Here is a 27,352-nt window from a genome sequence, read left to right on the forward strand (position 1 = left end):
TCGGAGCGCGGGTCGTCGGCGGGACCCCCGCGCGCGCGGTCGGGTCGGGTCGGGTCATCATGTCCCGCGAGCTCATGTTCGAGAACGACCACGCGATATGCTGGAAGACGACGATCACGCCGAACGCGCCGCTCAAGATGCACCGGCACGACCGCGCGCGATGCATCGTCGGTCTGAAGGGCGGCGTCCTCAAGAAGACGGAGGAGGACGGGCGCGTCTCGAACCTCGTGTTCGAGACCGGGAAGGCGTACTGGCTCCCGAAGGATCCCCCGAACGAGCTCCACGCGGACGTGAACGAGGGCGAGGACGACGTCGTCGTCATCGTCACGGAGTTGAAAGAGGAGGCGGACAGGGACGGCACGGCGGAGTTCGGGGCCAAACGCGAGCCGTTCGCGGGGTTGAAGATGCCGAAAGGCTGGGAGCCGCCGACGACGAAGCGAGACGAGTAGCAGACCGAAGACGAAGGTATTCTTTACCACAACGACGATATACTGTAACGATGGTGTGATGAGATCTATGAGATGATACTGTAATAGATAGACTAACTGAGGTTCACTCGCGCCGCGCACCACGCGGCGGCGACCCCGAACGCGATCGTCAGCGGCGCGTGAACGAACAACGCGCCCGCGGCGACCGCCTTCGTCGCCGCCGCGCCCGTCGCCGTCAGCCTCTGCAATTGAAAACACGATACCCCGAGGTGGTACGAGAGCATGCCTCCGACGACCGGCGTCGCGGACGACGCGACGGCGGCGTCGTCGGTCGTATCGGCGCGCGACGCGAGGAAGGATGCCAACGCTGAGGGCCGTTCCATACGAGCGATGATATCGGGGTGGAGTTCAAAGGCGTCATCATTTGGAGTTGAACGGCGCCGAGGGCGGAGATTGAAAGCGGGGGGTGGGCGCAGAGATACGCCGGGAAAAGTCCTTAAGGATCGGCGTTCACCACGCGAACGCGGTCGTATGGGGACCAGTGTGTAGAACGCACCTAAGCACGCCATCGACAACGCGTACCACCGCGAACACTCCACCGCGGCGAAGGCGGCGGTCTCGATCCCGGGGAACACCGCGGCCGGGTTGAGCGCGACCGCGACCGCGCCGGTGAGCTCCACGATCGCGTTCGCGCGCAGGAGCTTCAGGAGCTCGCGCGCGTCGGACGACGGGGACGACGGGGACGACGACGACGACGACGACGCGGGAGCCCCGTCGGACGACGCGAACGCGGTGCCGACTCTGGGGGGGCGAAGCGGTCGCGTTCGGGTTCGGGTTAGCGGCGCGGCGCGGCGCGCGGCGGACGCGCGTCGACCGATGGTAGGGGACGTCAGGGAGCGTGCGAGAGCGGCCATCCCGCGCGCGCGCGGCGTCGGTCCGCGGCGCGCCGGACCGAGTGGCTCGGTCTCGGCTGCGCTGTGAACAATTAATTGCTCAAAAATATTTTTCGAGGGCGAAAGCGAATCCTGAGCGCACTCCCCGAGGCACGCGCGCGCGATGCCCGGCGACGGCGGCGCGCTGCGGAATCGTCGCACCCCCGACGGAAGCGCGGGAAGCGACGCGGAGACGCTGACGGAACCGCTCCTGGAACCCCCCGTCGCGCGGACGTCCTACGGCGCGACGGACGGCGATGGCGACGGCGACGGCGACGACGACGCGAGCGCCCCCTCGACGTCCGCCGCGAAGAAGCGCACCACCTCCTCCATCCTGTCCGCGATCGCCGCGTGGTTCCAGAACTTGTTCGCGTCCATCGGCTTGTGCTCGCGGCGTCGGAAACCGCTGACGAAGACGCAGCGCGAGCGCCTGCGCGCGCTCATCGACCGCGCGGCGATCCCGTACGACGCGACGAACGTCGCGCACGCGGAATCGCTGCGCGATCTGTGGAAGGTCGCGTTTCCGATGCGCGACCTCCCGGGGATGAAGTGCGAGGAGTGGAAAGAGATGGGGTGGCAGGGCGTCGACCCCGCGACGGACTTCCGCGCGGGCGGGCTGCTATCGCTTCAGAACCTGGTGTGGTTCGCGAAGAAGCAGAACAAGGTGTTCAAGCGATTGATGCGAAAGACGGACGGCGCGCGGAGCGACTGGGAGTACCCGTTCGCGGCGTGCGGGGTGAACGTAACGCACGCGCTCGTGGAGTTACTGCAGCTCCGCGACGACACTAAGAAGATGAAGACATCGTCATCGAGTAACGCAGAGGAGGAGGAGGATGCTGCCGGCGACGATGCTTCGTCGTCGGTGCCGAAGCGGACGACGGCGGCGGCGGCGGCGTTCGCGGAGCTGTTGGCGACGGACCCGGACGCGTTCGAAAACATGTACGTGACGTTCTTCGAAACGCTCGACGCGGAGTGGTTATCTCAGGAGGCGACGTACATGGAGTTTAACGTCGTCATGAAGGCGACGACGAAGAAGGTCAAGGCCGCGTTGGAGAAGGTGGGGAGAAGGAGGGACGGCGGGAGCGTCGCGCGCGTGAGGCAGAAGCTCGGGTTGCAGTGATGAGTCAGTCGCGAGGTCCTTTCGTCGGGGACGACGGGGGCGCGCGAGCGGGAGCAGCGAGACGTGCGGGTGTGCGCGCGTTCGTCGTCGTGATTCACATCGCAAGGTATTTGTTCGTCGTCAGTTCGTGTTCGTGCTGCGGAGCTCGGCCTCGAGCCAGTCACGCCACTTCTGCGCCTCTTTTTTGTCCACCGCCACGCCGCACAAGCCGTATTCGTAATATGGTACGAGCCTGTGCGCGGTCCAACTGTCACCGAGCTCCGCCGCCTTGACGTATAACTCGAACGCCTTCGCTTCGTCTTTATCCACGCCTTTGCCATTCTCGTAAAGCAGGCCGAGGGCGCCTGTCGCCTTGGCGTGCCCCAACTCTGACGCTTTTTTCGTCCACTCGACCGCCTTCGTCATGTCTTTCGCCAAGACATCGCTACTCATCGGGTACCGATAGCAATGTCCGATCGCGTGCATACAAGCAGCATCGCCGCGATCGCACCCCTTGCGGTACCAGTAGACCGCCGTCGCGTACGAGGAATACAAAAACCTGTCACCGTGCCTCTTCAAAGCACCTAGCGCGACGGGCAACGAAGCGTCCGACTTCTCCGCGTCCCTGAACACCCTGCTCACGGCGGCGAGCGCGATGCGGTCCCTCGGGTCCTCGAGATGCGAGAAGATCGCGCACGCGACGTTACCGTCGGCCTCGAGAGTGGGACGCATGTCGGATCTGGGCGTGGCGGCGTGGGGGGGGGCGCGGGGAAGTGCGGGCTCTTTTTCTCGGCAGTGGAGAGAGGGAATCCACACAAAAAAGTTCACCGGTCAGTTGAAATGTGGCGCGATCAAATGTTGAAACCGATGGATGGGTGAAAAACGTTTGTCCAGCCGCACCCGAAGTTCAAAATAATCGCGCCCGCGTGCCGTTGCGCTCGTTTTCGGGTCACCATCTCCCGCGCCGAGATCTGCGCCAGGGTCACTGACGTCGCGCGCGACGCCATCGCACGTCGCATCGCGCGCGCGTTCCACCTCCTCGCGCGAGCCCGCGGAAGCGCGAGCGAGAAGATGACGGCGGCGGCGGCGGCGACGACGACGACGCGTCGGCGGTCCACCACCACGATCTCGTCGTTCCTTCTCTCGCTGGCGTGCGCCGTCCTCGTCGTCGCGCCCTCCCCCGCGCGCGCGGCGGGCATCTACGACCCGTGCGTCGCCCAGAGCGCGGTCCAAATCGGCGACACCTTCTCCATCGGCATCGCGTTCTACCCCGGCGGCGCCATCTCGGACTGGTACGACAGCGCGGGCAAGATCTACCATCCGTGCGACGCCACCGCGAGCGCCGTGCTCCAGACGAAGCTCGTGCAGACGCAGAGCTTCCGACCCAAGGTGGACCACCTGACGTTCTTGAGAGGCGACGCGACGGAGGAGACGGCCGTGTTTAACACCGCGAGCGGCACGCCTATCATCATGACCATGGTCGCGTACACGGCCAACGGGATCATCTCCGACCCGAGGATCGTCCGCGTCACGAATTCAGGTGCGTTCTATACACTGGTCCCCATACGACCGCGTTCGCGTGGTGAACGCCATTCCTTAAGGACTTTTCCCGGCGCATCTCTGCGCCCACCCCTCGCTTTCAATCCCCGCCCTCGACGCCTTTCAACTCCTACTGACGCCTATGAACTCCACCCCGACATCGCTTTGTATGGAACGGCCCTCAGGCGCCATCGTCGGCGGCAGCGATCTCGGCCGCGTCTCCTCGCTCACGCTCGTCGCGCGGTTCGACGGCGGGAACGTGGCGCACCTCCAATGGCACGACATCGGGTGCAGCAGCTGTAAAGATGGGGACTCGTGCATCAACGTCGACGCGAAGGGGGATCACTACGCGTGCGCGGGGAGCGAGACGGCGTGCTCGTGCACGGGGTCGGGGTGCGCGTTGAATCTCGCGGGGACGGACGTGCTGCGATGCCAGCTCACGACGTCGCTGGGGTTCAGCGGGACGGATAAGCACTCGGTGCCGATGAAGAGCGGGGCGCAGATCGAGCGGTTGGGGCAGTACAGCATCGAGGAGGCCGCGGACGGCGCGGGCGCGAGCGCGTACGGGAGGTAGAGGCGACAAGACGAGGCGAAGATAGACACAGTACGTGTACTTTTGAGGGATTTAACTATTTATTTTCGACCGGCTCCCGGGGACGCGTCCGCGTCGACGCCCTCCTATGCTAAACGACGTCTCGCCTCGACTCGATTCGACTCCCCGCGTGATGCTTAATTCCCCGCGCCGTTCTCCTTCCCGTCGTCGTCGTCGTCGTCGTCGTCGGAGCCGAAAGCGCCGCCGAACATTTCCATCATCCGAGCGGCGGCGTCCGCGGCCATTCGCCGGCGCTCCTCGTCGCCGACGCCGACGCCCGCGGCTCGCACGCGCGCCACCTCCGCCATCATCTGCTCGAGGTCGTCCTCGAGGTCGTCCCCGTCGTCCTCGAGGTCGTCCTCGAGGTCGTCCTCGAGGTCGTCCGCCGGCGCGGGCTTCGCGTCCTCGACGGGAACCGCGGCGCCGGCGGCGGCGCCGCCGCCGCGCGGCTTGAAGACCGACCCCGGCCAGTGGTGCGCCTCGAGCGCGTCCTTGACTCGCTTAAACCCGTGCGCGTCGCCGTCGACGTCTAACCCCCCCACGCGACCGTCCACGTCCACGTCCACGTCGTCTAACGCCACCGCGACAGCTTCGAAGCCGTGCGCGCCCGCCCATCGCTCCGCGGCGCGAACCTCCTCGAACGCGTTCGCGCGCGCCGCCGCCGTCGTCGCGTACGCGCACACGACGAGCTTGATCTCCGTCTCCGGGAACATCGTCGGCGTCGCGTCGTCGTCGGCGTCGTATCCGGTGGCGGCGTCGGAAGACGAAGAAGACGCCGCGGCCCACGACGTGAGACGCGCCAGCGCGTTCGGTCGCGACGGGTCGAACACCAGCACGATCGCCTCCGGCCCGCGCGATGGCATCCGCGGCGACGGGACCGCGTCCTCGATGACGACGCCCGGCTTAGAGTCGCGGCTCGCGGAGGAGGACGACGACGACGCCGATTCGATCACGCAGACGCTCGCGGCGATGTCCGCGACGTAGTACTTCGTGTCGAGCGTCCATCGCGTCGTGGTCGTCCGGTCGGACGCGTCGGATCCATCCGCGTCGTCGGCGTCGTCGGACGCGTCCGGCGGCGACGGCGACGACGACGACGGAACCAGCGCGGCGAGGACCTCGCGCGCGCGCGCGTTCGGCTCGCCCACGAACAGCGCGAGGGGGCGCGCGTCGAGCGCGTCGGTCGTCGCGTCCTCGGGCATCGCGGCGACGACGACGCGCGGGATCGACTGAGCACGAGCAGTCGCGTCGCGAACGAATGGTTTCACTTCCCTAGGCTCGCGGTGGTGCGCCACTTCCACGCGCGCGCCGGGGTCGCATCGCGCGCCATGGCGTTCGCCGTCAGCTCTGCGACCTTCGCGGTGGTCGCGTCGCCGCGCGTCGCGGTCGCGCCGCGCGCGCGCGCCGCGGCCGTCGCGTCGTCGTCATCGTCGTCGTCGTCGTCGCGCCGTCGTCGTCGTCGCGCGTCGTTCTCGAACGATATCCGTCGTTCGGCCGCCGTCGCGGACGCCGGAGGCGACGACGCCCCGGGCGAGGTCGTCGACCTCGACGACCTGGACTTCGACCTGGACGACCTCATGCCGGACACGATCATGGGCGACCTGGAGGACCTCCAAGAGGAGCTCGGCGCGGAGTTCGACGACGACGGCGTGCCCCTCAACTACGGCGACGCGGCGCTGGAAGCGCGCGCGATGCGCGAGCGATGCGGCGTCGTCGACCGCACGGGCGCGTGGAAACTCCTCAGGCTCGGCGGCCCCAACGCGATCGACGCGCTCATCGCGTCCGGCGCCGCGGCAAAAGACGTGGACGCGCTGAAGACGCTCGCTCCGGGCCAAGGCGCCGCGGTGTCCTTCGATCGCGGCGACGGTAGTCGAGCCATGTGCCACGTCCAAGACGGCGGCGTCCTCATCATCGCGCCCACGTCCGTCGCGACGACCCTCCTCGCCGCCGCGGGGCCCGACGCCGCGATGGACCTCGCGGAACAGTGCGTGCTGTTATCCATCCTGGGGCCCAAGGCGAGCGACATGCTCTCGGACGTCGGCATCGTCGGCGTGTTGGGCATGCCGCCGGGGACGCACGCAGTGTTCGGCGCGTTCTATACACTGGTTCCCATACGACCGCGTCGGCGTGGTGAACGCCGTTTCTTAAGGACTTTTCCCGGCGATTCTCTCCGCCCACCCCTCGCTTTCAATCCCCGCCCGCGACGCCTTTCAACTCCGCTTCTGACGCCTTTGAACTCCACCCCGATATCATCGCTCGTATGGAACGACCCTTAGGCTACGACGACCGGCCCGTCGTCGCCGCGCACGGGACCGAGCTGGGGGGGGAGGTGGCGAGGACGCACGGCGTCGCGAACTTGGTCGTGGACGAGGGCGTCGCCGGGATGGTGTGGAACGTGATCGTGAGGAAAGGCGCGGAGCCGTGCGGGTCGCAGGCGTTGGCGGAGGTGACGAAGTCGTGAGCGAGCGTCGCGCCGGGCGCCGCCGCTGAGAGACGAAAAGATATGATAGGATAGTCCGACGGCGGCACACGTAGTCTCCTTTATGACGTGCGACTCTACTCTAACTACTAACGTACGGTTTGTGCCGTCGCGCGTCTCATCGTCGCCTTTGAAACACCGCGCCGCCGCCCTTTGACGACTCCGAGCGCCGCGCCGCGAGCCGCTTCGCTCGGCCGTCCGCGCTGGACGCCTTCGCGCCTTCGCGCCGCGCCGCCGCCGCCGCCGCCCCCCCCACGCCGCCGCCGCCGCTGAATATCCCCGCGAACGCGCCCGCGGCGGCGGCGGCGTTCGCGCGTTTAGACACTTTAGAAACGCCTACCGAAGTGAAAGCGGTCGATTTCTTCGCCGCCCCCGGCGCGCTGAAAATACTCGAGCGCGCGATCGCGCTCCGACTCTTCGCTCGGTTGCGATCGAACACGTCCATGCCCTCGCTATCTTTCCCTCGAAACGCCTCCCGCGCGAGCGTTTGATCCTCCTCCGTGTTCGGCAGCAGCGTCATCCCCTCCGGTAACCCTAAGCGCTTCGCTTCCGCCTCGTTCGCGGCGATCTCTTTCCGCTGCCCGCGCATCGCGCGTCGCAGCGCTTTGTTCACGGCGTAGTGGTCGCCCCATCGGTCGTCGCTCGTCGCGTGCAGCGCGCGTATGCTCGGCGCCGCCGCTTTCGCGCGCTGCTCCCCGCCCGTCGCCGCGCCCCTCTCGAGCATCGCGAACGGATCCGCCGCGAGCGCGTCCCGTTCCTCGCGCGTCTGAAGCTCGACCTCGATCGTGCCGTCGAGGTCTAATCCTGGTCGCGCGTCGTCGCCGTATCGCGTCGCCGCGCCGGCGCCGCCGACCATTCGGTCCGCGCCCTCGACGACGACGTACTCGCTCGCTTTCGGGTCCGTGTGGATCTCGAGCGCGTGCGCGCAGCACGACGTGAGCATCTTGAACGAGTGTATCGGTATCGAGTGGTACTTCCCGATGGTCTTCTTCTCCGCGTTGAATCGCACGCCGCGCGCGATGGTGGCGTCGCAGCCGCGGCATCGGACGTTGAAGGGCATCTCGAATCGGATCGTGAGGATGCCCTTGTCGATCTTGTTCGCGCGCTTGCCGAGGCTGCCGTGCTTGTTGAACTGTCTTCTGAGCGACTCGGACCCGCCCTCGGGGGTCCAGTCCTGTCGTCATCGGGCGCGGAGGGGAGGGAGGGAGGGCGCGTGAGGAGATGCGAAGCGACGGGGAAAATTGGGCGGGCGCGCGCGCGGATCTCGAGATCTCGACGTCGCGGAGCGTCGCGAGGGGACGCACCGGCGGGTAGTAGAAGCCATCGGCCTTCGTCGCCGCGAGGGTCGACATGACGGCGGCGCGGGTTTTGGAAAACCCGCTCCTCGACCGACGTCGACCGTGCGCCGCGAGCCGCGCGCGCGGGGAGAGTGCGACGTGAGCGCGAGCACGAGCTGAAGAGAAAAAAGTTTATTTTCCCTTCCGAGAATTAATTTTCCGTCGACACATCACCCCGCTCGTCGCCGTCGCCGTCGCCATGGCGTCCACCACCGCGACGGCGTGCGTCCAACCCCGCGCCGCGAGCGTCGCGCGGACGCGACGACGACGACGACCCCGACCGGCGACGCGACGACGCGTCACCGCGGACGCGAACGCGTCGGAGACGTCCTCCGCCTCCTCCTCCTCCTCCGCCTCCGCCTTCCCGGTGTTTCGGAAGATGGAGGGACGCTGGGAAGACGCCGTGCGGTACGTCCACGCGACGATGGAGACGACGCCGAAGATCAGGCTCACGGGGACGCGAGAGGTGCGCGCGCGCCGTGCCGCGACGCGCGGTCGCGCATCGCGTCGCGCGCTCCCGAGGTCGCGCAGGAGACTGTTTGCCCATAGGAGCGTGTGTCGGATCCGATCATATCTCGACACTCTGTGCCCACCGCCCGCCCGCGCCCTCCCCGTCCTCGACCGTTAACCGTCGTCCCCCTCCCTACCCCCAACGTCCACAGATACGCGTCGCCGACGACGGCACCGTCTCGCTCCGATCGAAGACGACGTTCCCGGGCGGTAAGGTCCTGGAGCTCGCCTTCGCGGGTGAGCGCGTCGACGAGGCGTTCGGGTTGAAGAACGTGGTGAAGTTCGTCCGGACGCCGCTCGAGCGCGAGGCCGAGCCGGTCGAGGGATACTACCCCATCGTGTTGTTGGTAAGTAAGGCTCCGAATGTCTCTTTCGTTTCTTAATCATGTTATCCATCGTCATCAATCATCGCATCACCTCGTGAGTCACTTAATCGTCGTGCTCACGTCTGTCGCGTCTCCGTAGGCGTCGGAACACCCGGCGGAGGAAGACCACGGCTCGTTCGACGTCGTCGTCGTCCGCGAGGTTCTCGCGGAGACTGGGCGGACGCTGCTGTCCGAGTGCATCACGTTGATAGATAAGGAGGGTGGGGGGACGGAGGCGTCGCACGTCGCGCAGGAGGTGAACGAGGACGGGTCGTTAGGGGGCGTGCAATTGTGGCGAAGCGTGCTGAGAGCGCCGGAGGTAGAAACGTGTTAGGGCAGAAATAGAAACATTGGTCATGTCACATCTCATCGCGCGTCCTCCAGTATCCCCCGCGCGACCGCGCACGGTCAGCTCCGCCGCGGACGCGATGGAGGAGGAGGACGCAGCCGCGAGGCGCGCGCGTTTGAAAGCGATGCGAGCGGACGCGGACGCGGCGGCGGCGTCGACGTCGGGCGCGGGCGATCCCTCGATCGCGGCGCGGAAATCGTCGCTGCCCGGCCCGTCGCTCGACGACGTCCCGTGGGGCGGGGGACCGACGACGACGCACCCTCCGCGGCAGCTGAAATCCGCGCCGGGGCCGCCGTACCCGCCGCCGCCGGCGGCGGCGGCGGCGTTCGGCGGGTTCGCGAACGCGCGGCCGCCGCCGCCGCCGCCGCCGCCGACGACGACGGGAGGGGCGCATTTCGCGGGGTGGGGAGGAGGGGGGAGAGGGGGCGGACGGAGAGGCGCCAAAGCGCCGCGGCTCGACGACGGCGGTCGCGGCGGTCGCGGAGGCGACGGTGACGCGCACGCGTACTATAAGAAGAGCATGGTCGAGGACCCGTGGCGGCATCTCGAGGGTCGCGTCGCGGCCGCGCCGCCGCCGCCGCCGCCGCCGCAGCAGCAGCGGCAGAGACGGCACCCGGCGCCGCCGCCGCCGCCGCCGCCGCCGGCGCGGCTCATCGCGGGGAACAAGCATCGTCTGTTCGAATCGTTAGACTTAGAAGATTAATCGCGACCGCCCATCGTAGAGACTACTCAACTCTCCGCGTGATCTCGTCGGCGGGCGTCGCGCGGTATCGTGCACGCGCCGGCCGGAACCCGCGGCGTCGGCGTCCGGTCCGGCGAAAAACACAGCAGTCGCAATCGTCGACGACTCGTCGATCTCGTCGTCATCGTCACCGCATCTCAACTCATACGTCCGCGCGCGTCCACCCGTCGTCGCTCGATAACGCGATGTCCGCCGCATCGATCTCGATCGTCGTCGCGTCGTCCGCGTCCGTCGCGTCCGCGTCCCCGAGATGCGTCGCGTCGACGCCGCGAACGGCCGCGGCGCTCGGCGGCGGTGGGCACCGTCGATCGCATCGCCGATCGCCGCGTCGACGCGGCGCATCGATCGTTCGCGCCGCGGAGGAGGACCCCATGAAGGCGCGTCCGTCCACGGGATCCCCGCCGCGCCTCGAACGTTGGTTGCGTCGTCCACGAGAAAGAAGAACCGCCCGCGCGGCGTCTCGGCGTCCTTCGCGACGCCGCGAGCGGCGCGTCCCGCGTCCTCGTCGCGCCGATCGCTGACCGACGAACCAACCCTATCGCCCCTCGCGCGATGATATCTTCGACAGGCTGTCGCTCGGCTCGTGAAGAAAGTCCAAGGCAAGATCCCGGTCGTGTCCCTGCTCTCGAAACTCCTGACCCCCGAGGGCGGGATCGGCGTCGAGGCGCTGTCGTACAACGAGTACTGCCGCGCGAAGCTCGACGCCGCGGGGGGCACGGAGTACGGCGCGTCGCTGAGCGAAATTTGCGACGCGTACAAAAAAGAGCCGCGGCAGTTGCTGCTGCTGACGTGGATGGTCTACGAGGGCGACGGTCTGCTCCCCGACGACGTCGCGACCGCCGCCGCGAGACGATTATCGAGCACCGGGTTCGACTACGAGTACGAGATATTCAAGTTCGAGAGCGCCAGGGACGAAGCGATCGCGCGCGCGCGGAAAAAAGGCGTCGACCCGCGCGCGGGGCGGGACGCGGCGAGGGCGACGAAGACGGCGACGGAGGTGTTGGAGCTGTGCTGCGGCGCGACGAACGGGTTGACGACGGAGGGGAAGGGGCACATCGCCGTCGTCGCCGCGGCGACCATGGAGGCGGTATGACGTGATGTGATGTGATGTGATGGAGGAGGTACGTATCAGAATGTTAGTACAAGCGCTTCGTTCGCCCCGGTCAAAACCAAAAAAAAACCAAAATAAAATCGTCACAGCTCCGCGGCTTTCGCCGCCGCGGACGTCAGACCGACGTCTTCGCCTTCCCCGCCCTCGAGCTTCGCCTGCTCCTCCGCGAGCTTCGCGTCCAGCTCCTTCTGCCTCTCTGCCTCCTCCCACCGCTCGAACGCCTCCCTGTCTTCCTTCCGTTTTATCTCGTCGAAATATTCGTCCACGTACGTCTGGTACTTGGAGTCGTTCAGCCCGAAGAGATCCGCGAGGTGCTCCTCGAGCTCCCAGAAGCACGCGCTGAGCTTCTTGAGGAACTTCCGGAACCCCGTGAGCGTTTCCTCCGCGACCGCGGCGTCGTCCGCGGCGTTCTCCGCGACCTCGGTCTCGCTCGGGCGGGCCATCCTGCGCGGCGATCGGAGGCGGTGGGGGGAGGGCCGACGGTCGGCGAGATCGATCGATCTGATTCGCGAGGGAGAGAGACGAACCGAGTGCGAGGCGCCGGGTGCTCACTCATCGCGTCGTCCGAGGGGAGAACCTCGACGGACGACGACGCGAGCGGGTCGGGGGTGGTCGGCGCGCGCACCCGTCCTGCGCGTGCGCGGGCTGGAGCTCGATCTCGTCCGGGGACGTCGCCTGTTGCATCATGACGGGCGACCGTCCGTGCGGGAGCGCGCCCCGCGAAGTGCCCGCGGCGATCCCGAGGGGCGGCATCGCATCGTGAAAATTTAAAGTTTGACCGGGGACAGGAGGTTCTGTTGGTTGACTCCCGCGCTCGCGCTCGTTTCGTTCGACGCGGTCTGAATAACGCGCTAGTAGTCTACTTCATCTATCCATCACTCCGCGACGTCGGCGACCCCGCCGTCGCCGCTCGCGCTGCTCGCCACCTTCCTCCTCTCCCACGCCGTCCTCGCCGCCTCCGGGACGCGGTCGTACCCTTCCGCCCACCCTCTCCCCTCCCCTCGCGCCGCCGCCGCGCTCGGCGTCGGGCGGTCGACGTACGCCGCTCGCACCGCCGCGTAGTCCACGTCAGACAGCGTGCCGTCGCCCTGGAGCTTGACCCTGATCGACTTCGCCGGCGGAGGGCGAGCGACGGGCGGCGCGTGGTCCGCGGCTGGGACGTACGGCCGCGCGGTGAGCTCTCGGCCGCCGCCGCCGCCGGCGCCGCTCGACGCGGTCGTCGCCGCCGCGCCCGTGCCGGCGCTCCCGCTGGCGGCACCCTGAACGCCGCCGCCGCTGGCTCCTCCTCCTCGCTTCTTCTCCGAGTGCAACAGCGCGGCCATGTCTTCCATCGCGCGCTCGAGGGGGTCGACGCCGCGGTCGCCGCCGCCGCCGAACCCGAGCGACGACGACGCCGCGCCGCCGCCGCCGCCGCCGCCGCCGCCGCCGCCGCCGCCGCCGCCGCCGCCGCCGCCGCCGCCGCCGCCGCCGCCGCCGCCGCCGCCGCCGCCGCCGCGAGACGCCGTCCGCATCGACGTCCCGCTCGTGGACGACGCCGCGTCCGCGCCGTCCGCCGCGCCCCCCACCGAGCTCGCGCGCCGCACCACGTCGACCCCGCCGTCCGATGAGAGCAGCCGTGAGCACTCCGCGCCCTCGCCGCCGTCGGTCTCGTCGTAGATCTCCTCGCTCGCGCGACGTCCGTCGTCGTTCACGACGGTTCGATCCGCGCCGTGCCTGAGCAGCGCTCTCACCGCCCTCGCCGCGTCTTCTCTCGCGGCGTAATGCAGCGGCGTGCACCCGTCCACCGCGGTCGCGTTCACGTCCGCGCCGGCGCGGCAGAGCGTCTCCACGATCTCGTGCGCGTCCTCCGACGCGGCCCAGTGCAGGCACGTCGTGCGGTGTCGCAATCGCGCGTTCACGGGCGCACCGTTCTCGAGGAGCGACCGGACCCTGTCGGCGTCCCCGCGCGAGACCGCGGCGTGGAGGATGTCCACGAGGCTCACGATCGACGTCGCCATGGCCGCGAGGAGTCGCGACGCGGGTCTACGCGCGCGCGCGTGTGACCGTCGCTCGCTTTCCGATCAGCGTCAACGCGCGCGTGTTGACTGCGTGCTACTCGCGGAGATGAAGCGGAAATAGATCGTTTGAACGGAGAGCGCCGAAGGTCCACACGCGTCCCGCGCGGCGACCGCGCACCCGCGGTCGCGCGCTCCCTTCGCGCGGGGGCCGCGGCGCGCGCGAAGGAGCGCGCGCGACGGCGCGCGTCGACGTCCCGCGTCGCGGGGAGGGGGGCGACCCGGCGTCGTCGTCCCCTGTTGGGCTGAAATAAGATCTGATCGATGGGCGTCCTCGACAGCCTCGACGCCTTGGACGCGCCGTCCACCGCGGTCCCCGCGGACGAGCTGAGGCAGGTGAAGACGCTGCTGTGGGACATCGTACGCGTCAACGTCGCGCCCGCGGAGGTGGACGAGGTCAAGCGCGCGCTCGGGACCGCCGCCGTGGACGACAACGCGCAGCTGATGGAGGAGGCGAGCGCGCTCGCGACGATCGTGGGCGAGGTGCGGCGCGACGTCGACGACGGCGCGGTCGCGCGACGGCTGTACGAGAACCCCGCGAGGGCGCTCGTGGAGGGCGAGCTGAGGCTGCTCGTGAAGAGCATACGGAGGACCGCGAGCGGGGACCTCGCGGAGGGCTCGGGACGGCCGCCGTCGGGGCGTCCGAGATCGCTCGCCGCGCGGCAGGAGACGGAGGAGCCGGAGCGGGAGATCAACTGGGCGGACATCGGCGGCGGCGGCGTCGACGATCCGACGCGCGTCGTCGACCCGCCGAAGCCGCCGCCGCGCGGCGCCGGGGTGGATTCCCTCCTCGGCGACGCGTTGGGCCCCGCGATGGACGCGAGGACGGAGAAGCTGCTCGTCGCCACCGCGAAGGAGCGCGCGATGCTCGAGTACGTCGTCGGCGGCGCGGACGCCTTGTCGATCCGCGCGGGGACGCCGCGGACGCCGCCGTCTCGACCGGCGTCGCGGTGCCACTCCTCGCGCCCCCCATCGAGCGCGGGCAGCCACACGAGCGGCGCGGGCGCGCCGGAGAGCGACGGGAGCTCGAGCGTCATCTCGGACCCGGCGGCGGCGGTGGCGCGGGTCGGCGCGGACCGCGTCACGATCTTCGACGTCGACGCCGTCGCCGCGCCGCTGCGGGAGCTTCTCATCGAGGAGCGCGCCGCGTTGCTCGACGACGTGGAGTATCTGCGGCGGTGCTTAGAAGAGGAGGCGGAGATCGGGCGGCGCGTGCGGGCGCCGCCGCCGGACGTGACGGAGCTGAGGAATTACGGCGCGAAGCTGCGAGGGGTGTTGGAGAACGAGAGGGAACGCGCAGCGCACGTGGCCAAGGTGGAGAAGATGCTCGCCGCCGCGCCGTCCGACGGCGCGAAGAAGCTCGGACGCGTCGGGAAGCTGCGGTCGCTCGCGAAGACGCTCCACGCCGACGTGGGCGGCGGCGGCGGTGGCGATGACGCGTCAGCGCGTATGCGTGATGGTGGCGATGACACGTCAGCGCGTACGCGTGATGGCGTGGCGTCGCCGGAGCCGCCGGCGGCGGCGCCGGCGCGCGCGTTGATCCCGGCGCCGCCGCCCGCGCCGCCGCCGATCGGGGCGCGGCGGCAGCCGGGGTCGGGAGGCGCGCCGTCGCGTCCGCCGCTCGGCGGCCGTCGCATCGTGGTTAGTAAAACGTAGTAGACGTAGCCGCGTCGCGCGCACGCTCGACGATATGATACCCGTACCCTAGGAGATCGTTTTCGTTTCGTTCGTCGCACGCGCGCGCGGACGTCGTCTCGCAGCTAGACTAGCTAGACTCTCGCGAACGAAGGACGCCGACGCCGTCGTTCGCCACCCGCTCTTCGTCGTCCCCGAATCTTCCTTCATCATCATCACCGCCTCTTTTCCAGCACCGCCCCGCGGACGCGCTCTGCGCCGACGATCACCGCGAGCATCGTCGCGACGAGCATCACGTGCGTGACGTTCGGATGAAACCCCGCGGCCGTTCCCAGCGTCCCCTCCATCGCGCTCGCGACGTTGCTCAGCGTCGGCTGGATCAGCTTCCACGCCGCGCTGCCTTGCCTTCGCGCGGCGAGGTTCACGAACGCGACGAAGAACACCTTGAACTGGTGCAGTGAGATGGACGCGGCGGCGATGAGCAGCGTCGGCGCGCTCAAGACGACGAGAGGGAGGAGCGGGGACGACATGATCGAATCGATCGTCGCGGACGTTCGAAGCGCGGTCGAAAGTGAGGGCGACGGCGGCGGAGCGCCCCCGGCGGACGAGATCGACGCGCACAGCAGCCGTCACGAGTTCCGACGTTTCGACAACTGTGAGCTGTGTAAGGTTTCGAAGCCGCGACGTCCGCGGTCGCCGGGCCAGAAGCGCGCGCGCCGCGTCGCCGCGTCGTCGCTTCTACCTTCGCGCGTCATGCCGCTCACGGTCAAGGTGCGCTTCCGGCGCTCCGCGCCGTCGTCGCGATCCCGCCCTGATCCCGCCCTGATCCCGCGCTGACATCGTTCCTTCCTTCCCCTCCGCCTCCCCCCGCCGGCGTCGTTCCTCGCCTCCGCGCAGACCCCGGTGACGATAGAGAAGGACCGCGCGGAGATGGAGCGCGATCTCGCGCGAGACCGACAGAAGATCACGTTCGCGCGGCGGCCGATCAGAGTCCTCGCCCTGTTCGCGCGCGTGTGCGTCGACGGCGTCCGCGGCGCGCTGCGCTGGCTGCATCGACATCGTTTCCTCGCGCTCTACCCGCTCCTGCTTCTCGTCGTCCTCGTCTCCCTCGCGGCTTCGATAACCGGCCCGCACACGCCGTTCATCACGGACGCGCGCATAACGACCGAGTTCGTCGTGTGGTGGTTGGGCCTCGGCGTGTTATCCAGCATCGGGCTCGGGACGGGGATGCACAGCGGGTTGTTGTTTTTGTTCCCGCACATCCTGAAGGTGTGCCGAAGCGCCGAGGCGTGCGACGGCGTCGGGTTCGACACGCGGAATAACATGTGGTTCACGATGGGCGGCGAGGATTTGTTTGAGTGCGATAATGTATCGAAAGATGACACGTGGATGAACGTGTGGTTGGCTGTGCTCCCCGCGGCGGTGACCTGGGGCGCGGGGACCGCGATCGGGGAGATCCCGCCCTACTGGATAAGTTACCTCGCCGCGACCGCGGGGAAGGAGAACGACGATTTATACGACCTCGAGAACGAGGACGTGGGCGAGATGACGCGGATGCAGCGGAAGATACACGACTGTAAGGTGTGGATGATTTCGTTCATGAAAACGCACGGGTTTTGGGGGTTAGTCGCGATGTCGTCCTGGCCGAACGCCGCGTTTGATTTATGCGGGATCTGCTGCGGGACGTTCATGATGCCGTTCTGGTCGTTCCTCGGCGCGGTGCTCATCGGCAAAGGGCTCGTGAAGGCACCGATGCAAGCCGCGGTGATGTCCACGGTGTTTAGCACCGGACCGAGGACGTACATCATAGGCACGATCGCGAGCGCGTTCCCGCCGGGGTGGGGGGTCAGGGATTTCCTCAACGACGGCGCCGCGAAGGCTATCGGGAAGATGAACGGGAAAAAGAAAACGGCCGCCGCGAAGGGGGGGTTATCTCTCAGCACGATGTGGGGGTATCTGATCACCATATTCGTCGCGTACTTCGCGACGAGCTGCATAGAGCAAATGGCGCAGATGAAGCAAGCGAACATCGACAAGAAGGAAGTGGAGAGGAAGCTCGGGCACAGGCGGAGCGTCCGAAGGAGCCTAGGCAGCACGCCGAAGAAGTACCTGTAGCGGTCGATCATCACATTTATTTGGGTTTGGGTAATGAAAAACAACTTACAACTTTCGTAACTTATTACTACTATGAGTGATAATAGATGCGCGGCGCGACTACACTTTCACCGGGTGACCGACGTCCATCGTCATGTCGTCGAACGCGATGCACAACAACGGCTTTCCGCCTAATATCGCCGCGAGCGTCTCGTCCCCCGCGACACTTTTCCCCGGCGCCGCCGTCTTCGACTTCGACTTCGACGCCGCGCCCTTCTCATCCTCCTCAATCGTCGTCGCCGCGGCCGCGGTCGCGGGGACGTCCGACAGCGACACGGAAGCGAGCGCGAGCTGCGGCGGGAATCGTCTCTCTCCGCTCGGCGCCCAAAACCCGCCGGGTCCTCCCTCTCCGGTCCCCGCCTTCTCCTCGCGCTTCTCGCTCACCTCCGCGTCGCTCGCCGCGTCGTCGTCCTCGACCGCGACAACATCACCGACGCGGATCCAGTCGCTCAGACGCACGTTCGCTCTCAAACACAGCGAGTACTTCAGAAGGTCCGGGCACGACGGCGTGCGGCCGCTGAACGACGGCAAAAACATGTTTATCCTCGGCCCCGCGAGTTTCGGCGCCGCCGCGGGCAACGCGAGCGAGCACAGCTCGCCTCCCGCGTCGTCCACGAGCTTCACGCGCTCCGCGACGCGTTTCTCGCGGCGCGCGAGGAACGGAACCCGCCCCCATCGTTTCTTCGTCGGTCTGTCGTTCTTCCACCATCCGCGCGCGTCGACGCCCGCGCCCGCGCCGCCGTCGCGTCCCCGCGTCTTCTCCGCCGTCGTCTCCTTGAACGACGCGAACGCGGACGGGAGCCCGCACGTCTTCACGCCGTGCGCGCGCGCGGTGTGGTCGTTCACGAACACCTTCGCCGCCCACGCGCACGACGTCGGCGGGTTCCAAACCAAACCGCCCAACGCGACGAGCTCGTCGAACGTCCCCGCGGGGGAGTCGTCGTACCGCGCGAGGTAGACGCCGCCGAGGGTGTACCCGAACGCCTCGACGAGTTTCAAGTCGTCGGGGACGTGCTTTCGCGCGTCCGAGGACTTGATGAGGCAGAGCTGGTACAGCGCGCGGCCTTGGAACCGCCACGGCGCGCGGTTCTTGCCGCCGTAGCCCTTGCCTCCTCCCATCTCGTTCGTTTTCGCGAACGGGACAGAACGATCGACGGACGACGCGTCGACGCGCGCGCGGGGCGGCCGCGGAGGATCGAGCGACGACGCGCGGGGACGGACGACTTCGCGCGATGAAGCGACGGAGGATGCGACGGCGGATGGGTTCCCGGAAGCCTAGGGAAGCGGCGGTGCGACCGTGCGCGCGCGCGCGCGCGATCTTTGGATAGCGCTCCGTATCTTCATCGGCACTCGACACTCAGCTCGAGTTCACCGGCTGAAAGTCGGCGGCTGAAGAAAACCAGATCCCCCCCCCGCCTCGTCCCGCGGCACTCTCAGCGGCGCGAGGTCGTCGAGTCGAGATGGGCGCCCTCGGGAAGCGCAAGCCAGCGGCGGGGAAGAAGCCCAGCGCGAAGGCGGCGAAGCGCGAACCTTCCCCGGAGCCCGCGTCGGAGTCCGAGTCCGAGGACGGATCCTCAGGCGATGACGACGACGAGGACGAGGCCGGCGGCGGCGCGGAAGAATCCAACTCCGGGGACGGCTCCGACTCCGAGGAAGCGCTCGGCGAAGACGACGCGAGCGACGACGACGACGACGACGACGACGACGACGACGCGAGCGCGGACGACCTCGACGACGAAGCGTTCGAGGGCGACGACGTAGACCTAGACGACGACGACGACGAGGACGAGGGGGAGGAGGAGGAGGAGGACGACGACGCGGAGGATTCCGACGGCGCGATGGACGACGACTTCGACGGCGACGACGCCGGCGAAGCCGCCGGGAGCGACTCCGAGGACTCGCGCCAGGAGGAATACGACGACGCCGCGCGCGCGGCCGCGGCGGCGGCGTCCAGAGCAGGCGGCGGCGGCGGCTTCGGCTTCGCGAAAGCGTTCGCGAACCTCGTCGGCGACGACCCGTCGCGAGAGGCGGAGGTCTTGCCGAAGACGAAGAAGCAGCGTCGCGTCGAGGCGGAGGCGAGACGCGAGAAGCGCGCGAGGAACGCGGAGAAGTCTCGTAAGCTCGAGCTCCGCGAGCGCGGGCACGTCGTCCCGAAGAAGGGCGTCGCGGACCCGGCGAGCGACCAGCTCGAGCGGCGGTTGATTCAGACGGCGACGAGGGGCGTCGTGCGGCTGTTCAACGCGGTGAGCAAAGCGCAAAGAGACGCCGCGGAGGCGGACGCGTCGAGGGATAAGAAGAAGAAGAAGACGACGTTGCTGTCGAGTAAAGGGTTCATGGCGGAGCTCACGAAGCGCACGAAGGCGAGGACGGACGACGAGATCGAGATGGAGGCGGAGATACTCAAGAAGACGGCGGGGCAGAAGAAGGCGGAGGCGGAGGGCGGCTGGGACGTCCTCTCGGACGGGTACCTGATGGGTCGGAACAAGATGAAGGACTGGGAGAAGGGGACCGCGGCGGGGGAGAACGAGCTCGAGATCGAGGACGAAATGCTCGAATAGCGCGAGATGATGATACGACACGATTAAGTACATCCATCCCCTGTTTATTTACCCTTCGTCCCCTCCCCCTTTCCGCCCGCTCATCGCAACCCGCGCGGAAGCGGCGCGTTGAGCCTCGAAAACTGATACCGCGTGTTCTGCGGCGGCCCTTCCGCGCCGAAATCGCTCTCGCGCATCCACGCGGTCTTCACCTTCACGCCTAACGTATCGCGCGGGTGAAAACTCACGCTCGACTTGACGATCGGCGGCGTCGTCGCGCTGCTCTGCTCGGACTTCGCGATCGCCGCCACGTAAGGAAACCGCCGCCGCATCAAGCTCGCCGCCGAGTCGAGCTTGCGGTTCCCGCCGCCGCCCGTTCCCATCGCGGGGACGGTCTGCGACGCGAGAGGGGACTCCCCGAACGCCGCGCCGCGCTCGCCTCTCCTCTTCTTCACGGACGCGGACGCGGACCCGACGAGCTTCCTGTGACCCGCGGGCGCGTGCGGGTTCACCGTGTGCGGGCGCGTCTCCCCGGGCGGCGACACGGGCTTGTACAGATACCCGGCGCGCTCGCCCGTCACCGTCCGCGGCCGACCCGCTTTCGACGCGGAACCGAACACGTAGTCGTTCGTGTTCCGGTTATCCAACTGCAGCGACATCTGCTTCGCGTTCGACTCTAACCTCACGCACATGGACTGGAGGATCGTGACCTCTTGTTTCAGGCTCGAGATGACCCTCAAGTCGTCGTCGCGGCTCTCGCGGTTGTCAAACTTTCTCTTCATCTCATCGTGCTCCGTCTTCAGCGCTTCGTTCGTCTCGTTCATGATCGCCCTGGACGCGCTGAACGCCCACGACAAGCGCTTACCCTTGAGCTCCGATCGCGCCTCCAGCGCTCGCTTCTCGTTCTCGTGCGACGCCTCCATCTCGCGCGCGCGCGTCTCCGCGGCGGCGGCTTCCTCTCTTCGTCGCTCGTTGAGCACGCGCACCGCAGCCGCGTGCGCGGCATCCATCCGCTTCGATTCCTCGGCGGCAGCCTCCCTCTGCGCGACGACGTCCGCGCGCGCGTTCTGAATCTCCGCGTGCAAGCTCATCGCCTCCTCCTCGAGCGCAGCGACGCGCGTGGTCTGTTCGCTCGCCGCCCGCGTCAGCGACGCGACGTCGGCGTCTCTCGCCGCGACGCGCGCGTCGCGCTCCGCGACGTCCGCTTCGAGCGCCCTCTTCACGTCGTGCATCTCCGCCTCTAACGACTCCTTCACGGCCTGCATCTCGTCCGCGGCAAACGTCGTCGCGTCTGCGAGCTTCTTCGACCACTCCGCGACGAGCTGCTCCCTCGTTTCCTCGCGCGCCGCCTCCGCGGCGGCGGCGGCGGCGGCGTTGCACCGTCTAACCGCCTCCTCCTCCGCGAGAAGCAACGCGTGCGCCTTCTCTTTGCTCGCCTTCTCCGCGGCGATGGACGCCTCGTGCGCGGCTTTGGACAGCGCCCCCGCGCTCGCCTCGAGCTGCCGCCCGAGCTCCTCCACGAGCTCGTCCGCCTCTTGCGTCCGAGTTTCGAGCGATAGCACGCGCGCGTTACTCTCTTCCAACATCTTTCGCGTCGCGTAGACTTGCTGCTTCAAGTCAGACGCCATCGCGTCCGCGCTCTTCGCCGCTTCCGCGCGCTCCTTCGCGAGCGTCGCTCGGAGTTCCGCGACGGTCGCCTCTGCCCTTGCGACCGCGGCTTTCGCTTCTTTCGCTTCCGCCGCCTCCTTCACCGCGTGTTCCAGCGAAGTGATCTTCTTCGCCGCCTCCTCGGCTTTTTTCTTCCACTCGTCCATCTGCGTCTTCGCCTCGGTCGCTTTCGCGGCTTCCGCTTTCTGCTTATCCTGCGCATCCGTGGCCGCTTTCTTGAGCTTACACTCCAGCGCGTTCATCTGCGTCTGCTTCTCCTTCAGCGCGATGTCTAATCCGTCCCCGGCGAGGTCTGCGACTAAAGACGCGGCGTCCACGGAGACGACGCCCTCGTTGATCGTCGCGGTGATCTCAATGCGCGCCGCCCTGGACGCAAACTCCAACGTGCTCACGGTCTCGTCCGCGCTCTCGGCGGACGGCGAGCAGCACACGAGAAGGCTCGTCTTGCAGTTGCCCCCCACGGAGTCTTCCAGAATTCTCGTGAGTTTCGAGTCGCGGTACGGGATAAAATTCTTCTTCTCCGCGAGCGCTTGGACGATGTTGCCGAACGCGAGCAACGACGAGTTGATGTTCGTCGCCTCGCGTAACTGCTGCCCGACGACGCCGGATTTCTTGATGCGCTCCGAGCCCGCGAGGTCGACCACGGTGAGCTTACCGAACACGGCTTTCATCTCGACCTTCTTCGCGCCCTTCTTCGCGGCGGCGGCGTCGCTCGCGCGCGGCCTCTTCGCCACCTTGATCTGGAACACTGCGTGAGAGCGCGAGGACGCTTTGTTCATCTTCGTCTCCGCGTACACGAGGTTGTTCCTGCCTTTCTGGAAGCACTGAAGTAAGTCCGTCGGGGTCTTACACGGCATCCAGGTTAACCCTCGGACTTCGCTCTTGCCGGTGACTTGTAAACCTTGCGCGCGTTCGCGATCCGCGCCGAGTAAGCAGTCGATGTTTTCGTTGTAAATTTGCAACATCGACGCCTCCACGGAGTACACGTGCGCGACGTCCGCGCCGATGTGCACGAACAGCGCGGCGACTAAGCGCGGAAGCAACCCCGCCTGTTTCGGGTCCGCCTTGCCGTCGATCCCCATCCCGGAGTTTAACAGCGAGTGCGTCTTCCCCGCGCCGGTTTGTCCGTACGCGAGGATGCTCCCGTTGTACCCCATCAAGACGTCCTTCAGGACCGGCTTCCCGACTTCCTCGTACACGTCCTTCTGCGTGCTCTCCGGGTCGAACACGCCGTCGAAGGTGTACTCCTTTTCGATCGTCTTGACCTGCGCGCTGCCTCCCGCGAGGACGCGCTCGACGGCGTCGCCGTCTTGAAGGCGCACGACGCATCGGTTCGTGTCTTGGTTCATGGACACGCAGTGCGCGTCGCCATCCTCGCGCGCGACCCCGGGTCGGACGCGGGAGAAGACGTTGACTCTTCCGGTGGCGGCCATCTCGCTCGATATGCGCGACACGGGCGACGGCGGCGGTTTGTGCGCTCTGGGGAGGGGTAGACGGAGGACGGGGACGGGTGTCGGGGGTCAGACGCGTTCGCGTCGCGGAGAAATCTCAGATTCGTCCCGGGACGTTTCGGGACGCGTTGACCGAGCCCCGCGCCGCGTATCGCGACGCGCGGCGTCGCTCGAAGCGCGCGTCTCACCTTTTAACGTGTAAAGCGGAACGAACGCGGCGCGTTTCGTCGTCCAGAGCGCGCGCGTCGTGCGTCGTGGACTGCCGCGGGACCCCGCGGCCTGCCGAGAAAAAGGGGAAGGAAGAAGCACTGGTTCGCGCGCTTCCGCGGTCGACCGCCAGATTTCCGTTCGAAGGTTTGAAAAAAGAAGCGTCTCGCGCCCGCCGCGGGGGCGCCACTCCCCTCCCGCGCGCGCGCACGCACACGGACGAGCGAGGGTTTACGCGCGTCTCTCTCATCATGGCGGTCGGGGAGAGCGCCCCGTACGGGGATGGCCCGTTCGCGGAGTGCCACGAGCTCATCGAGGAGATGCGGCGGATATACGCCACGGACGAGGACACGATGAAGGCTCGGCAGCTGAACGAGCAGTTCGCGGAGGTTCGCGAGCTGTGCGAGAGGCGCGAGGTGCACATGCAGGACGTGATCAAGGAGATGGTGCAAAAAGTGAAGGAAGCGGAGAAAGCGGCGACGCCGACGGAGTCGGAGGAGGAGCACAAGAAGCGGCTCGCGCAGGCGGAGTCGGAGAAGCGCGCGGCGGAGGAATACCTCACGCACATGGAACACGAAGCGATGGCGCTCGAGAACTCGCAAGCGGAGCTCAAAGCGGAGGCGGCGAAGCTCAAGATGAAGAAGCAAGAGCTCACGGACATGGAAGATGAAGGCGTGCCCCGGTTGAAGCACGAGCTGTCGCTGTACGCGCACATATCGAAGATCTCGTGGGCGTACGACAGACCAGATCGAATCAAAGGCCGCGTGAACGGCGCGGGCGAGGTGAAGCCGTTCGATTTCGCGCCGGACGAGATGACCGAGTTCGAACTCGTGAACAAGATGTGGGACCTCATAGATTAAACGCGCCGCGCGGGATGTAGATGTACGTGTATAAGAACGAACGACGCTTCACTCACGCGCGGTCGACGACGACGCGCAAGACGTTCCCGCCGCCGCCGCCGCCGCCGCCGCCGGGGAGAAACCGCGCGTGGTTCGCGCCGACGGCGACGCCGTACACCGCTAACACGTCCTTCCCCACGCACACGAGCGGGGTTCGATCGCGCAAGTGCGACGGATACTTGCGATCGCGCATCCAGTCCTTCAAGAGCTTCTCTTCGCGATCATCTCGAAACGTGTCCCCCCGCTCGCGCGTTCGGATTTCAAACGCGCACGCCTCCGGGACGTCGCTCAGGAGCGCGCCGCCGCCGCCGCCGCCGCCGTCGTCCTCGTCGCGCGCGCCGTTCTCCCAGGACGCGGTCACGGTCCACCGCCTCGGGTGCGTGATATCGACGCCCTCGCACGCGCGCGTCACCACCACGTCGTCGAATGACTCCGCGTCGGCGCGGCGCCGCTCGGTCCACGCGCGCGCGCCGACGCGAACGAACACGTGTTCCTTGCCGAGCCTCCGCTCCCGCGCGCCGCGCTTCTCGCCGCCGCTCAGGAAGTTCGACAGCATCTCGAGCTTCGCGGACCCCAGGCGTATTCCCGCAGTCGCTTCGACGTGCTCGCGGAGCTGATCCTCGCGCGCCATCTCGTCGAGGCGAAGCCACGCGTCGACGTCGATCTCCGCGTCGTTCACCGCGGCCCCGAAGACGTTTTCGCTTCCGACGAAGCATTTCGGGCGGTCGTCTAACGACGCTCGCAGCTGCGCGCTCTGTCGCGTCATCGCTTTCAGACGCGCGTCTAACGTGTCCGTGCCGTTCGTCTGCTGCGTCGTGAGCTCCCGCAGCAGCGGCACGAGCTCGTGGCGTATTTTGTTCCTCGAGAACGTCGCGTCGTCGTTGCTCTCGTCGACGCGGGAGTCGACGCCGCGAGCGCGCAAGTACCGCACGAGCTCGTCCTTTCTGCAGTCTAATAGAGGCCTTCCGACGTCGCCGTTCACGTACATCATGCCTTTGATGTTCGAAAGGTGGCACCCGCGGAGGATCTTGAGCAGGATCGTCTCGACCTGGTCGTCCCAGTGGTGGGCTTGCAGGATCACGCGCGCGTCGACGTCGCGCGCGAGCGCCCTCGCTTCTTTCCTTCGCCACTCGCGCGCGCGCTCTTGGAAGTGCGAGCTCCCCCACGGCGCCTCCGGTCTCCTCACGTGCACGTCGACGCCTAAACGTTCGCACATCTCCACGACGAACGTCTCCTCCTCCTCGGACGCGGACCGCTTGCCGTGGTTGCAGTGTAACACGTGCACGGCGAGGTTCCACTCGTCGCTCAGCTCGCGAAGGAGGTGTAACAGCGCGACCGAGTCCGGGCCGCCGCTGACGCACGCGACGACGACGTCCCCGCGTCGAACGATATCGTGCTCGCGCATGACGCGCACGACTTTGGACGCCAACGCGTTCGGAGCGTCGTCGTCGTCGCGGGCCGTCGCGGTCGCCGTCGCCGCCGCAGCGTTCGTTCGCGAACGGCACCTCCGAGAGATGTCGTCGTCGTCGTCGTCGTCGTCGTCGTCGTTCGCTCTCGACGCGCTCCACGCGGACGCGCGACGTCGACCGGAACTCGAGACCTCACGTCCCGCGAGACGGCGTTGCCGCGACGCGGTGTCCGCCGCGGCGGCCGCGCGAGCGACGCGGGGAGAGAGGAGACGCGACGGGTTGGTCGCGACACGGGCGGGCGACGAGACCGCGCTCGCCATCGTCGACGCGCTTCGCGCTGTCGCGTTGGAAGCTCCCGAGGACGCTTCGCGGCGTCGCAGCCCCCTCGCGGGAGCGCGGGCGCGCGACGCGACGGTCTCTTCCCGACCTCGACGCGGCCCGGGGATGGACGCGCCGGTCCGACGCGCGCGCGAAGGAGTGGGAGCGAACGGCGTCGGCTCCGTCTGCCAAGATAAATGTCTTTTCGTTGGCACCCGGACGCACTTCTCGCGGCGCGATGGCGACCGCGGCGACGTCCGTCGCGCTCGTCGCTTCTTCGACGCGACGAGCGCGTCGTCCGCGATGGACCTCGTGTCCGACGCGGTGCGGCGCGAGCCCGTTCGGGGGCGGCGAGATCCCCCCCGCTGGAGGTAGCGCGTTCGGGAGCGCGACGACGAAGACGTCCGGCTCCGCGAGTCCCTTCGGCGGCGCGGGATCGTCCTCCGCGACCGATCCGTTCGAGACGGGTGCGCGGCGTCGCCCTCTTTCCTCCGTCTCCGTCTCCTCGAACGATACCGCGCGTCGCGCCGACGTCGACGCCGCTCTTATCCAACAACCATCGTTCACGCTCGCAGGGACGCGCGATCGGAAACCGACGAACGAAACTTCGTCGCCGGCGCAGCCGTCTTCGTCGTCGTCGTCGTCGTCCACCTCGGTATCCTACCGCGCGTGGGACGACGTCGAGGTGTACGAAGTCCCGGACGACCTCCGACGCGCCGGGTCCTCGCGCGTGGAAGAGCACGTGACGTTCTACGGCCTGGACGAACTCTTCCCGGGGAGCGGGTTGGGCGAGACGTTCAACGCGTCCGCGGCGTTTCGAACGGCGATTCGAGCGGCGATGCGCGAGGACATGTTCGTTCCGGACCCGAGCAAGAGCGATAAAATAAACACGGCGATATCGTCGCTAGGGTGCTCGGTCATGGTGAACTGGAAGCGGTCGAAGAGCGGGTACGCGGCGCTGACGAAGGTGTTCGAATCGAACGGCGTCCGCGGCGTCACCGGCGAGGCGTTCATCCTCGCGCTCGGCGGTCTCTGCGGGACGGAGTCGCACGGGTCGTTGATCGACATCACCGGGACGGGGCGAAGAAAAGAGCGGCACTCGTGGCACCAGGACTCCGGTTTAGATCGACGCACGGTCATGCTCGGGTTCCCCCCGAGCGACGGCTTCGACGGCGTCGGCGTGTTCTCGCACGCCGCCAAACTGTCGCACCCGCTGCGTCGCGCCGACGGCGACGACGCGGAGGGCGCCGTGATCCAATGGGAAGACTTCGACGCGGGGGAGCTCCCCGTGGAAGTGATCGGACGGCCGGAGTATCGACCAGGGCACGAGGTGATGGTGTACTGCGACGCGACGCACGTTCACAGCGCGCCGGACGAGACGAACCGGGAGAGCGTTTGGAGATTTATGTGAGCGTCAGCCGAGAGAGGCGACTGTAAAGCGCAGCAGAGGTCGCGAAAATAATCGAGAAATTCAGTCCGAAATCAAAAAAGGATAACTCAGAAACGACGGTCTAATTCACCCGAAAATATCGAGAAAGAT

The 27,352-nt window shown here is 67.5% G+C and overlaps 22 protein-coding genes across 22 annotated transcripts; 11 read left to right on the forward strand and 11 right to left on the reverse strand.

Annotated features, from left to right (window-relative positions):
• Positions 1-59: 59 nt before the first annotated feature.
• On the forward strand, positions 60-449 carry MICPUCDRAFT_54191 (uncharacterized protein; the record flags this gene model as incomplete). Its single annotated transcript, XM_003064264.1, has 1 exon — positions 60-449. One exon carries the CDS (start codon positions 60-62, stop codon positions 447-449), a length of 390 nt encoding a protein of 129 aa, XP_003064310.1.
• Positions 450-541: 92 nt separating this feature from the next.
• Positions 542-1,342, reverse strand: MICPUCDRAFT_54192 (uncharacterized protein; the record flags this gene model as incomplete). The annotated part of the gene is made up of 1 exon (XM_003064436.1): positions 542-1,342. The coding sequence occupies one exon, from the start codon at positions 1,340-1,342 to the stop codon at positions 542-544; it is 801 nt and encodes a 266-aa protein (XP_003064482.1).
• Positions 1,343-1,766: 424 nt separating this feature from the next.
• Positions 1,767-2,402, forward strand: MICPUCDRAFT_6382 (uncharacterized protein; the record flags this gene model as incomplete). The annotated part of the gene is made up of 2 exons (XM_003064265.1): positions 1,767-2,117; positions 2,193-2,402. Coding segments are annotated over 2 exons (561 nt in total), but the record flags the coding sequence as incomplete, so codon positions are not given.
• Positions 2,403-2,600: 198 nt separating this feature from the next.
• MICPUCDRAFT_54194 (uncharacterized protein) lies at positions 2,601-3,191 on the reverse strand (the record flags this gene model as incomplete). The annotated part of the gene is made up of 1 exon (XM_003064437.1): positions 2,601-3,191. One exon carries the CDS (start codon positions 3,189-3,191, stop codon positions 2,601-2,603), a length of 591 nt encoding a protein of 196 aa, XP_003064483.1.
• A 275-nt stretch (positions 3,192-3,466) lies between these two features.
• Positions 3,467-4,643, forward strand: MICPUCDRAFT_49176 (uncharacterized protein). Its single transcript, XM_003064266.1, has 2 exons — positions 3,467-3,999; positions 4,184-4,643. Exons 1-2 carry the CDS (start codon positions 3,531-3,533, stop codon positions 4,570-4,572), a joined length of 858 nt encoding a protein of 285 aa, XP_003064312.1. The 5' UTR covers positions 3,467-3,530; the 3' UTR covers positions 4,573-4,643.
• An 84-nt stretch (positions 4,644-4,727) lies between these two features.
• Positions 4,728-5,789, reverse strand: MICPUCDRAFT_43391 (uncharacterized protein; the record flags this gene model as incomplete). The annotated part of the gene is made up of 1 exon (XM_003064438.1): positions 4,728-5,789. The coding sequence occupies one exon, from the start codon at positions 5,787-5,789 to the stop codon at positions 4,728-4,730; it is 1,062 nt and encodes a 353-aa protein (XP_003064484.1).
• A 126-nt stretch (positions 5,790-5,915) lies between these two features.
• On the forward strand, positions 5,916-7,048 carry MICPUCDRAFT_54197 (uncharacterized protein; the record flags this gene model as incomplete). Its single annotated transcript, XM_003064267.1, has 2 exons — positions 5,916-6,708; positions 6,864-7,048. 2 exons carry the CDS (start codon positions 5,916-5,918, stop codon positions 7,046-7,048), a joined length of 978 nt encoding a protein of 325 aa, XP_003064313.1.
• Positions 7,049-7,184: 136 nt separating this feature from the next.
• MICPUCDRAFT_36994 (uncharacterized protein) lies at positions 7,185-8,483 on the reverse strand (the record flags this gene model as incomplete). The annotated part of the gene is made up of 2 exons (XM_003064439.1): positions 8,371-8,483; positions 7,185-8,240 (listed from the first exon to the last, which is right to left on the reverse strand). Exons 1-2 carry the CDS (start codon positions 8,416-8,418, stop codon positions 7,185-7,187), a joined length of 1,104 nt encoding a protein of 367 aa, XP_003064485.1. The 5' UTR covers positions 8,419-8,483.
• Positions 8,484-8,602: 119 nt separating this feature from the next.
• MICPUCDRAFT_43393 (uncharacterized protein) lies at positions 8,603-10,330 on the forward strand (the record flags this gene model as incomplete). Its single annotated transcript, XM_003064268.1, has 4 exons — positions 8,603-8,869; positions 9,066-9,260; positions 9,379-9,607; positions 9,663-10,330. The coding sequence occupies 4 exons, from the start codon at positions 8,603-8,605 to the stop codon at positions 10,328-10,330; spliced, it is 1,359 nt and encodes a 452-aa protein (XP_003064314.1).
• Positions 10,331-10,554: 224 nt separating this feature from the next.
• On the forward strand, positions 10,555-11,530 carry MICPUCDRAFT_54201 (uncharacterized protein; the record flags this gene model as incomplete). The annotated part of the gene is made up of 2 exons (XM_003064269.1): positions 10,555-10,623; positions 10,938-11,530. The coding sequence occupies 2 exons, from the start codon at positions 10,555-10,557 to the stop codon at positions 11,460-11,462; spliced, it is 594 nt and encodes a 197-aa protein (XP_003064315.1). The 3' UTR covers positions 11,463-11,530.
• A 33-nt stretch (positions 11,531-11,563) lies between these two features.
• On the reverse strand, positions 11,564-11,923 carry MICPUCDRAFT_54202 (uncharacterized protein; the record flags this gene model as incomplete). Its single annotated transcript, XM_003064440.1, has 1 exon — positions 11,564-11,923. The coding sequence occupies one exon, from the start codon at positions 11,921-11,923 to the stop codon at positions 11,564-11,566; it is 360 nt and encodes a 119-aa protein (XP_003064486.1).
• Positions 11,924-13,231: 1,308 nt separating this feature from the next.
• MICPUCDRAFT_23576 (uncharacterized protein) lies at positions 13,232-13,477 on the reverse strand (the record flags this gene model as incomplete). Its single annotated transcript, XM_003064441.1, has 1 exon — positions 13,232-13,477. A coding segment is annotated over one exon (246 nt), but the record flags the coding sequence as incomplete, so codon positions are not given.
• A 321-nt stretch (positions 13,478-13,798) lies between these two features.
• MICPUCDRAFT_66466 (uncharacterized protein) lies at positions 13,799-15,247 on the forward strand (the record flags this gene model as incomplete). Its single annotated transcript, XM_003064270.1, is given in 2 exon segments — positions 13,799-15,235; positions 15,237-15,247. The coding sequence occupies 1 exon segment, from the start codon at positions 13,799-13,801 to the stop codon at positions 15,188-15,190; it is 1,392 nt and encodes a 463-aa protein (XP_003064316.1). The 3' UTR covers positions 15,191-15,235; positions 15,237-15,247.
• Positions 15,248-15,384: 137 nt separating this feature from the next.
• MICPUCDRAFT_54205 (uncharacterized protein) lies at positions 15,385-15,699 on the reverse strand (the record flags this gene model as incomplete). Its single annotated transcript, XM_003064442.1, has 1 exon — positions 15,385-15,699. One exon carries the CDS (start codon positions 15,697-15,699, stop codon positions 15,385-15,387), a length of 315 nt encoding a protein of 104 aa, XP_003064488.1.
• Positions 15,700-16,099: 400 nt separating this feature from the next.
• Positions 16,100-17,284, forward strand: MICPUCDRAFT_54206 (uncharacterized protein; the record flags this gene model as incomplete). The annotated part of the gene is made up of 1 exon (XM_003064271.1): positions 16,100-17,284. One exon carries the CDS (start codon positions 16,100-16,102, stop codon positions 17,282-17,284), a length of 1,185 nt encoding a protein of 394 aa, XP_003064317.1.
• A 99-nt stretch (positions 17,285-17,383) lies between these two features.
• MICPUCDRAFT_54207 (uncharacterized protein) lies at positions 17,384-18,442 on the reverse strand (the record flags this gene model as incomplete). Its single annotated transcript, XM_003064443.1, has 1 exon — positions 17,384-18,442. One exon carries the CDS (start codon positions 18,440-18,442, stop codon positions 17,384-17,386), a length of 1,059 nt encoding a protein of 352 aa, XP_003064489.1.
• A 341-nt stretch (positions 18,443-18,783) lies between these two features.
• MICPUCDRAFT_43396 (uncharacterized protein) lies at positions 18,784-19,881 on the forward strand (the record flags this gene model as incomplete). The annotated part of the gene is made up of 1 exon (XM_003064272.1): positions 18,784-19,881. The coding sequence occupies one exon, from the start codon at positions 18,784-18,786 to the stop codon at positions 19,879-19,881; it is 1,098 nt and encodes a 365-aa protein (XP_003064318.1).
• MICPUCDRAFT_66467 (uncharacterized protein) lies at positions 19,881-21,488 on the reverse strand (the record flags this gene model as incomplete). Its single annotated transcript, XM_003064444.1, has 1 exon — positions 19,881-21,488. One exon carries the CDS (start codon positions 21,486-21,488, stop codon positions 19,962-19,964), a length of 1,527 nt encoding a protein of 508 aa, XP_003064490.1. The 3' UTR covers positions 19,881-19,961.
• Positions 21,489-21,878: 390 nt separating this feature from the next.
• MICPUCDRAFT_36998 (uncharacterized protein) lies at positions 21,879-23,201 on the reverse strand (the record flags this gene model as incomplete). The annotated part of the gene is made up of 2 exons (XM_003064445.1): positions 23,168-23,201; positions 21,879-23,007 (listed from the first exon to the last, which is right to left on the reverse strand). A coding segment is annotated over exon 2 (1,083 nt), but the record flags the coding sequence as incomplete, so codon positions are not given.
• A 236-nt stretch (positions 23,202-23,437) lies between these two features.
• MICPUCDRAFT_54210 (uncharacterized protein) lies at positions 23,438-24,046 on the forward strand (the record flags this gene model as incomplete). The annotated part of the gene is made up of 1 exon (XM_003064273.1): positions 23,438-24,046. The coding sequence occupies one exon, from the start codon at positions 23,438-23,440 to the stop codon at positions 24,044-24,046; it is 609 nt and encodes a 202-aa protein (XP_003064319.1).
• An 859-nt stretch (positions 24,047-24,905) lies between these two features.
• Positions 24,906-25,514, reverse strand: MICPUCDRAFT_5239 (uncharacterized protein; the record flags this gene model as incomplete). Its single annotated transcript, XM_003064446.1, has 1 exon — positions 24,906-25,514. A coding segment is annotated over one exon (609 nt), but the record flags the coding sequence as incomplete, so codon positions are not given.
• A 536-nt stretch (positions 25,515-26,050) lies between these two features.
• On the forward strand, positions 26,051-27,316 carry MICPUCDRAFT_66469 (uncharacterized protein; the record flags this gene model as incomplete). The annotated part of the gene is made up of 1 exon (XM_003064274.1): positions 26,051-27,316. The coding sequence occupies one exon, from the start codon at positions 26,051-26,053 to the stop codon at positions 27,221-27,223; it is 1,173 nt and encodes a 390-aa protein (XP_003064320.1). The 3' UTR covers positions 27,224-27,316.
• Positions 27,317-27,352: the final 36 nt, after the last annotated feature.

This window comes from Micromonas pusilla (genome assembly GCF_000151265.4).
Source record: "Micromonas pusilla CCMP1545 genomic scaffold MICPUCscaffold_17, whole genome shotgun sequence".
Classification (NCBI taxonomy): Eukaryota; Viridiplantae; Chlorophyta; class Mamiellophyceae; order Mamiellales; family Mamiellaceae; genus Micromonas; species Micromonas pusilla.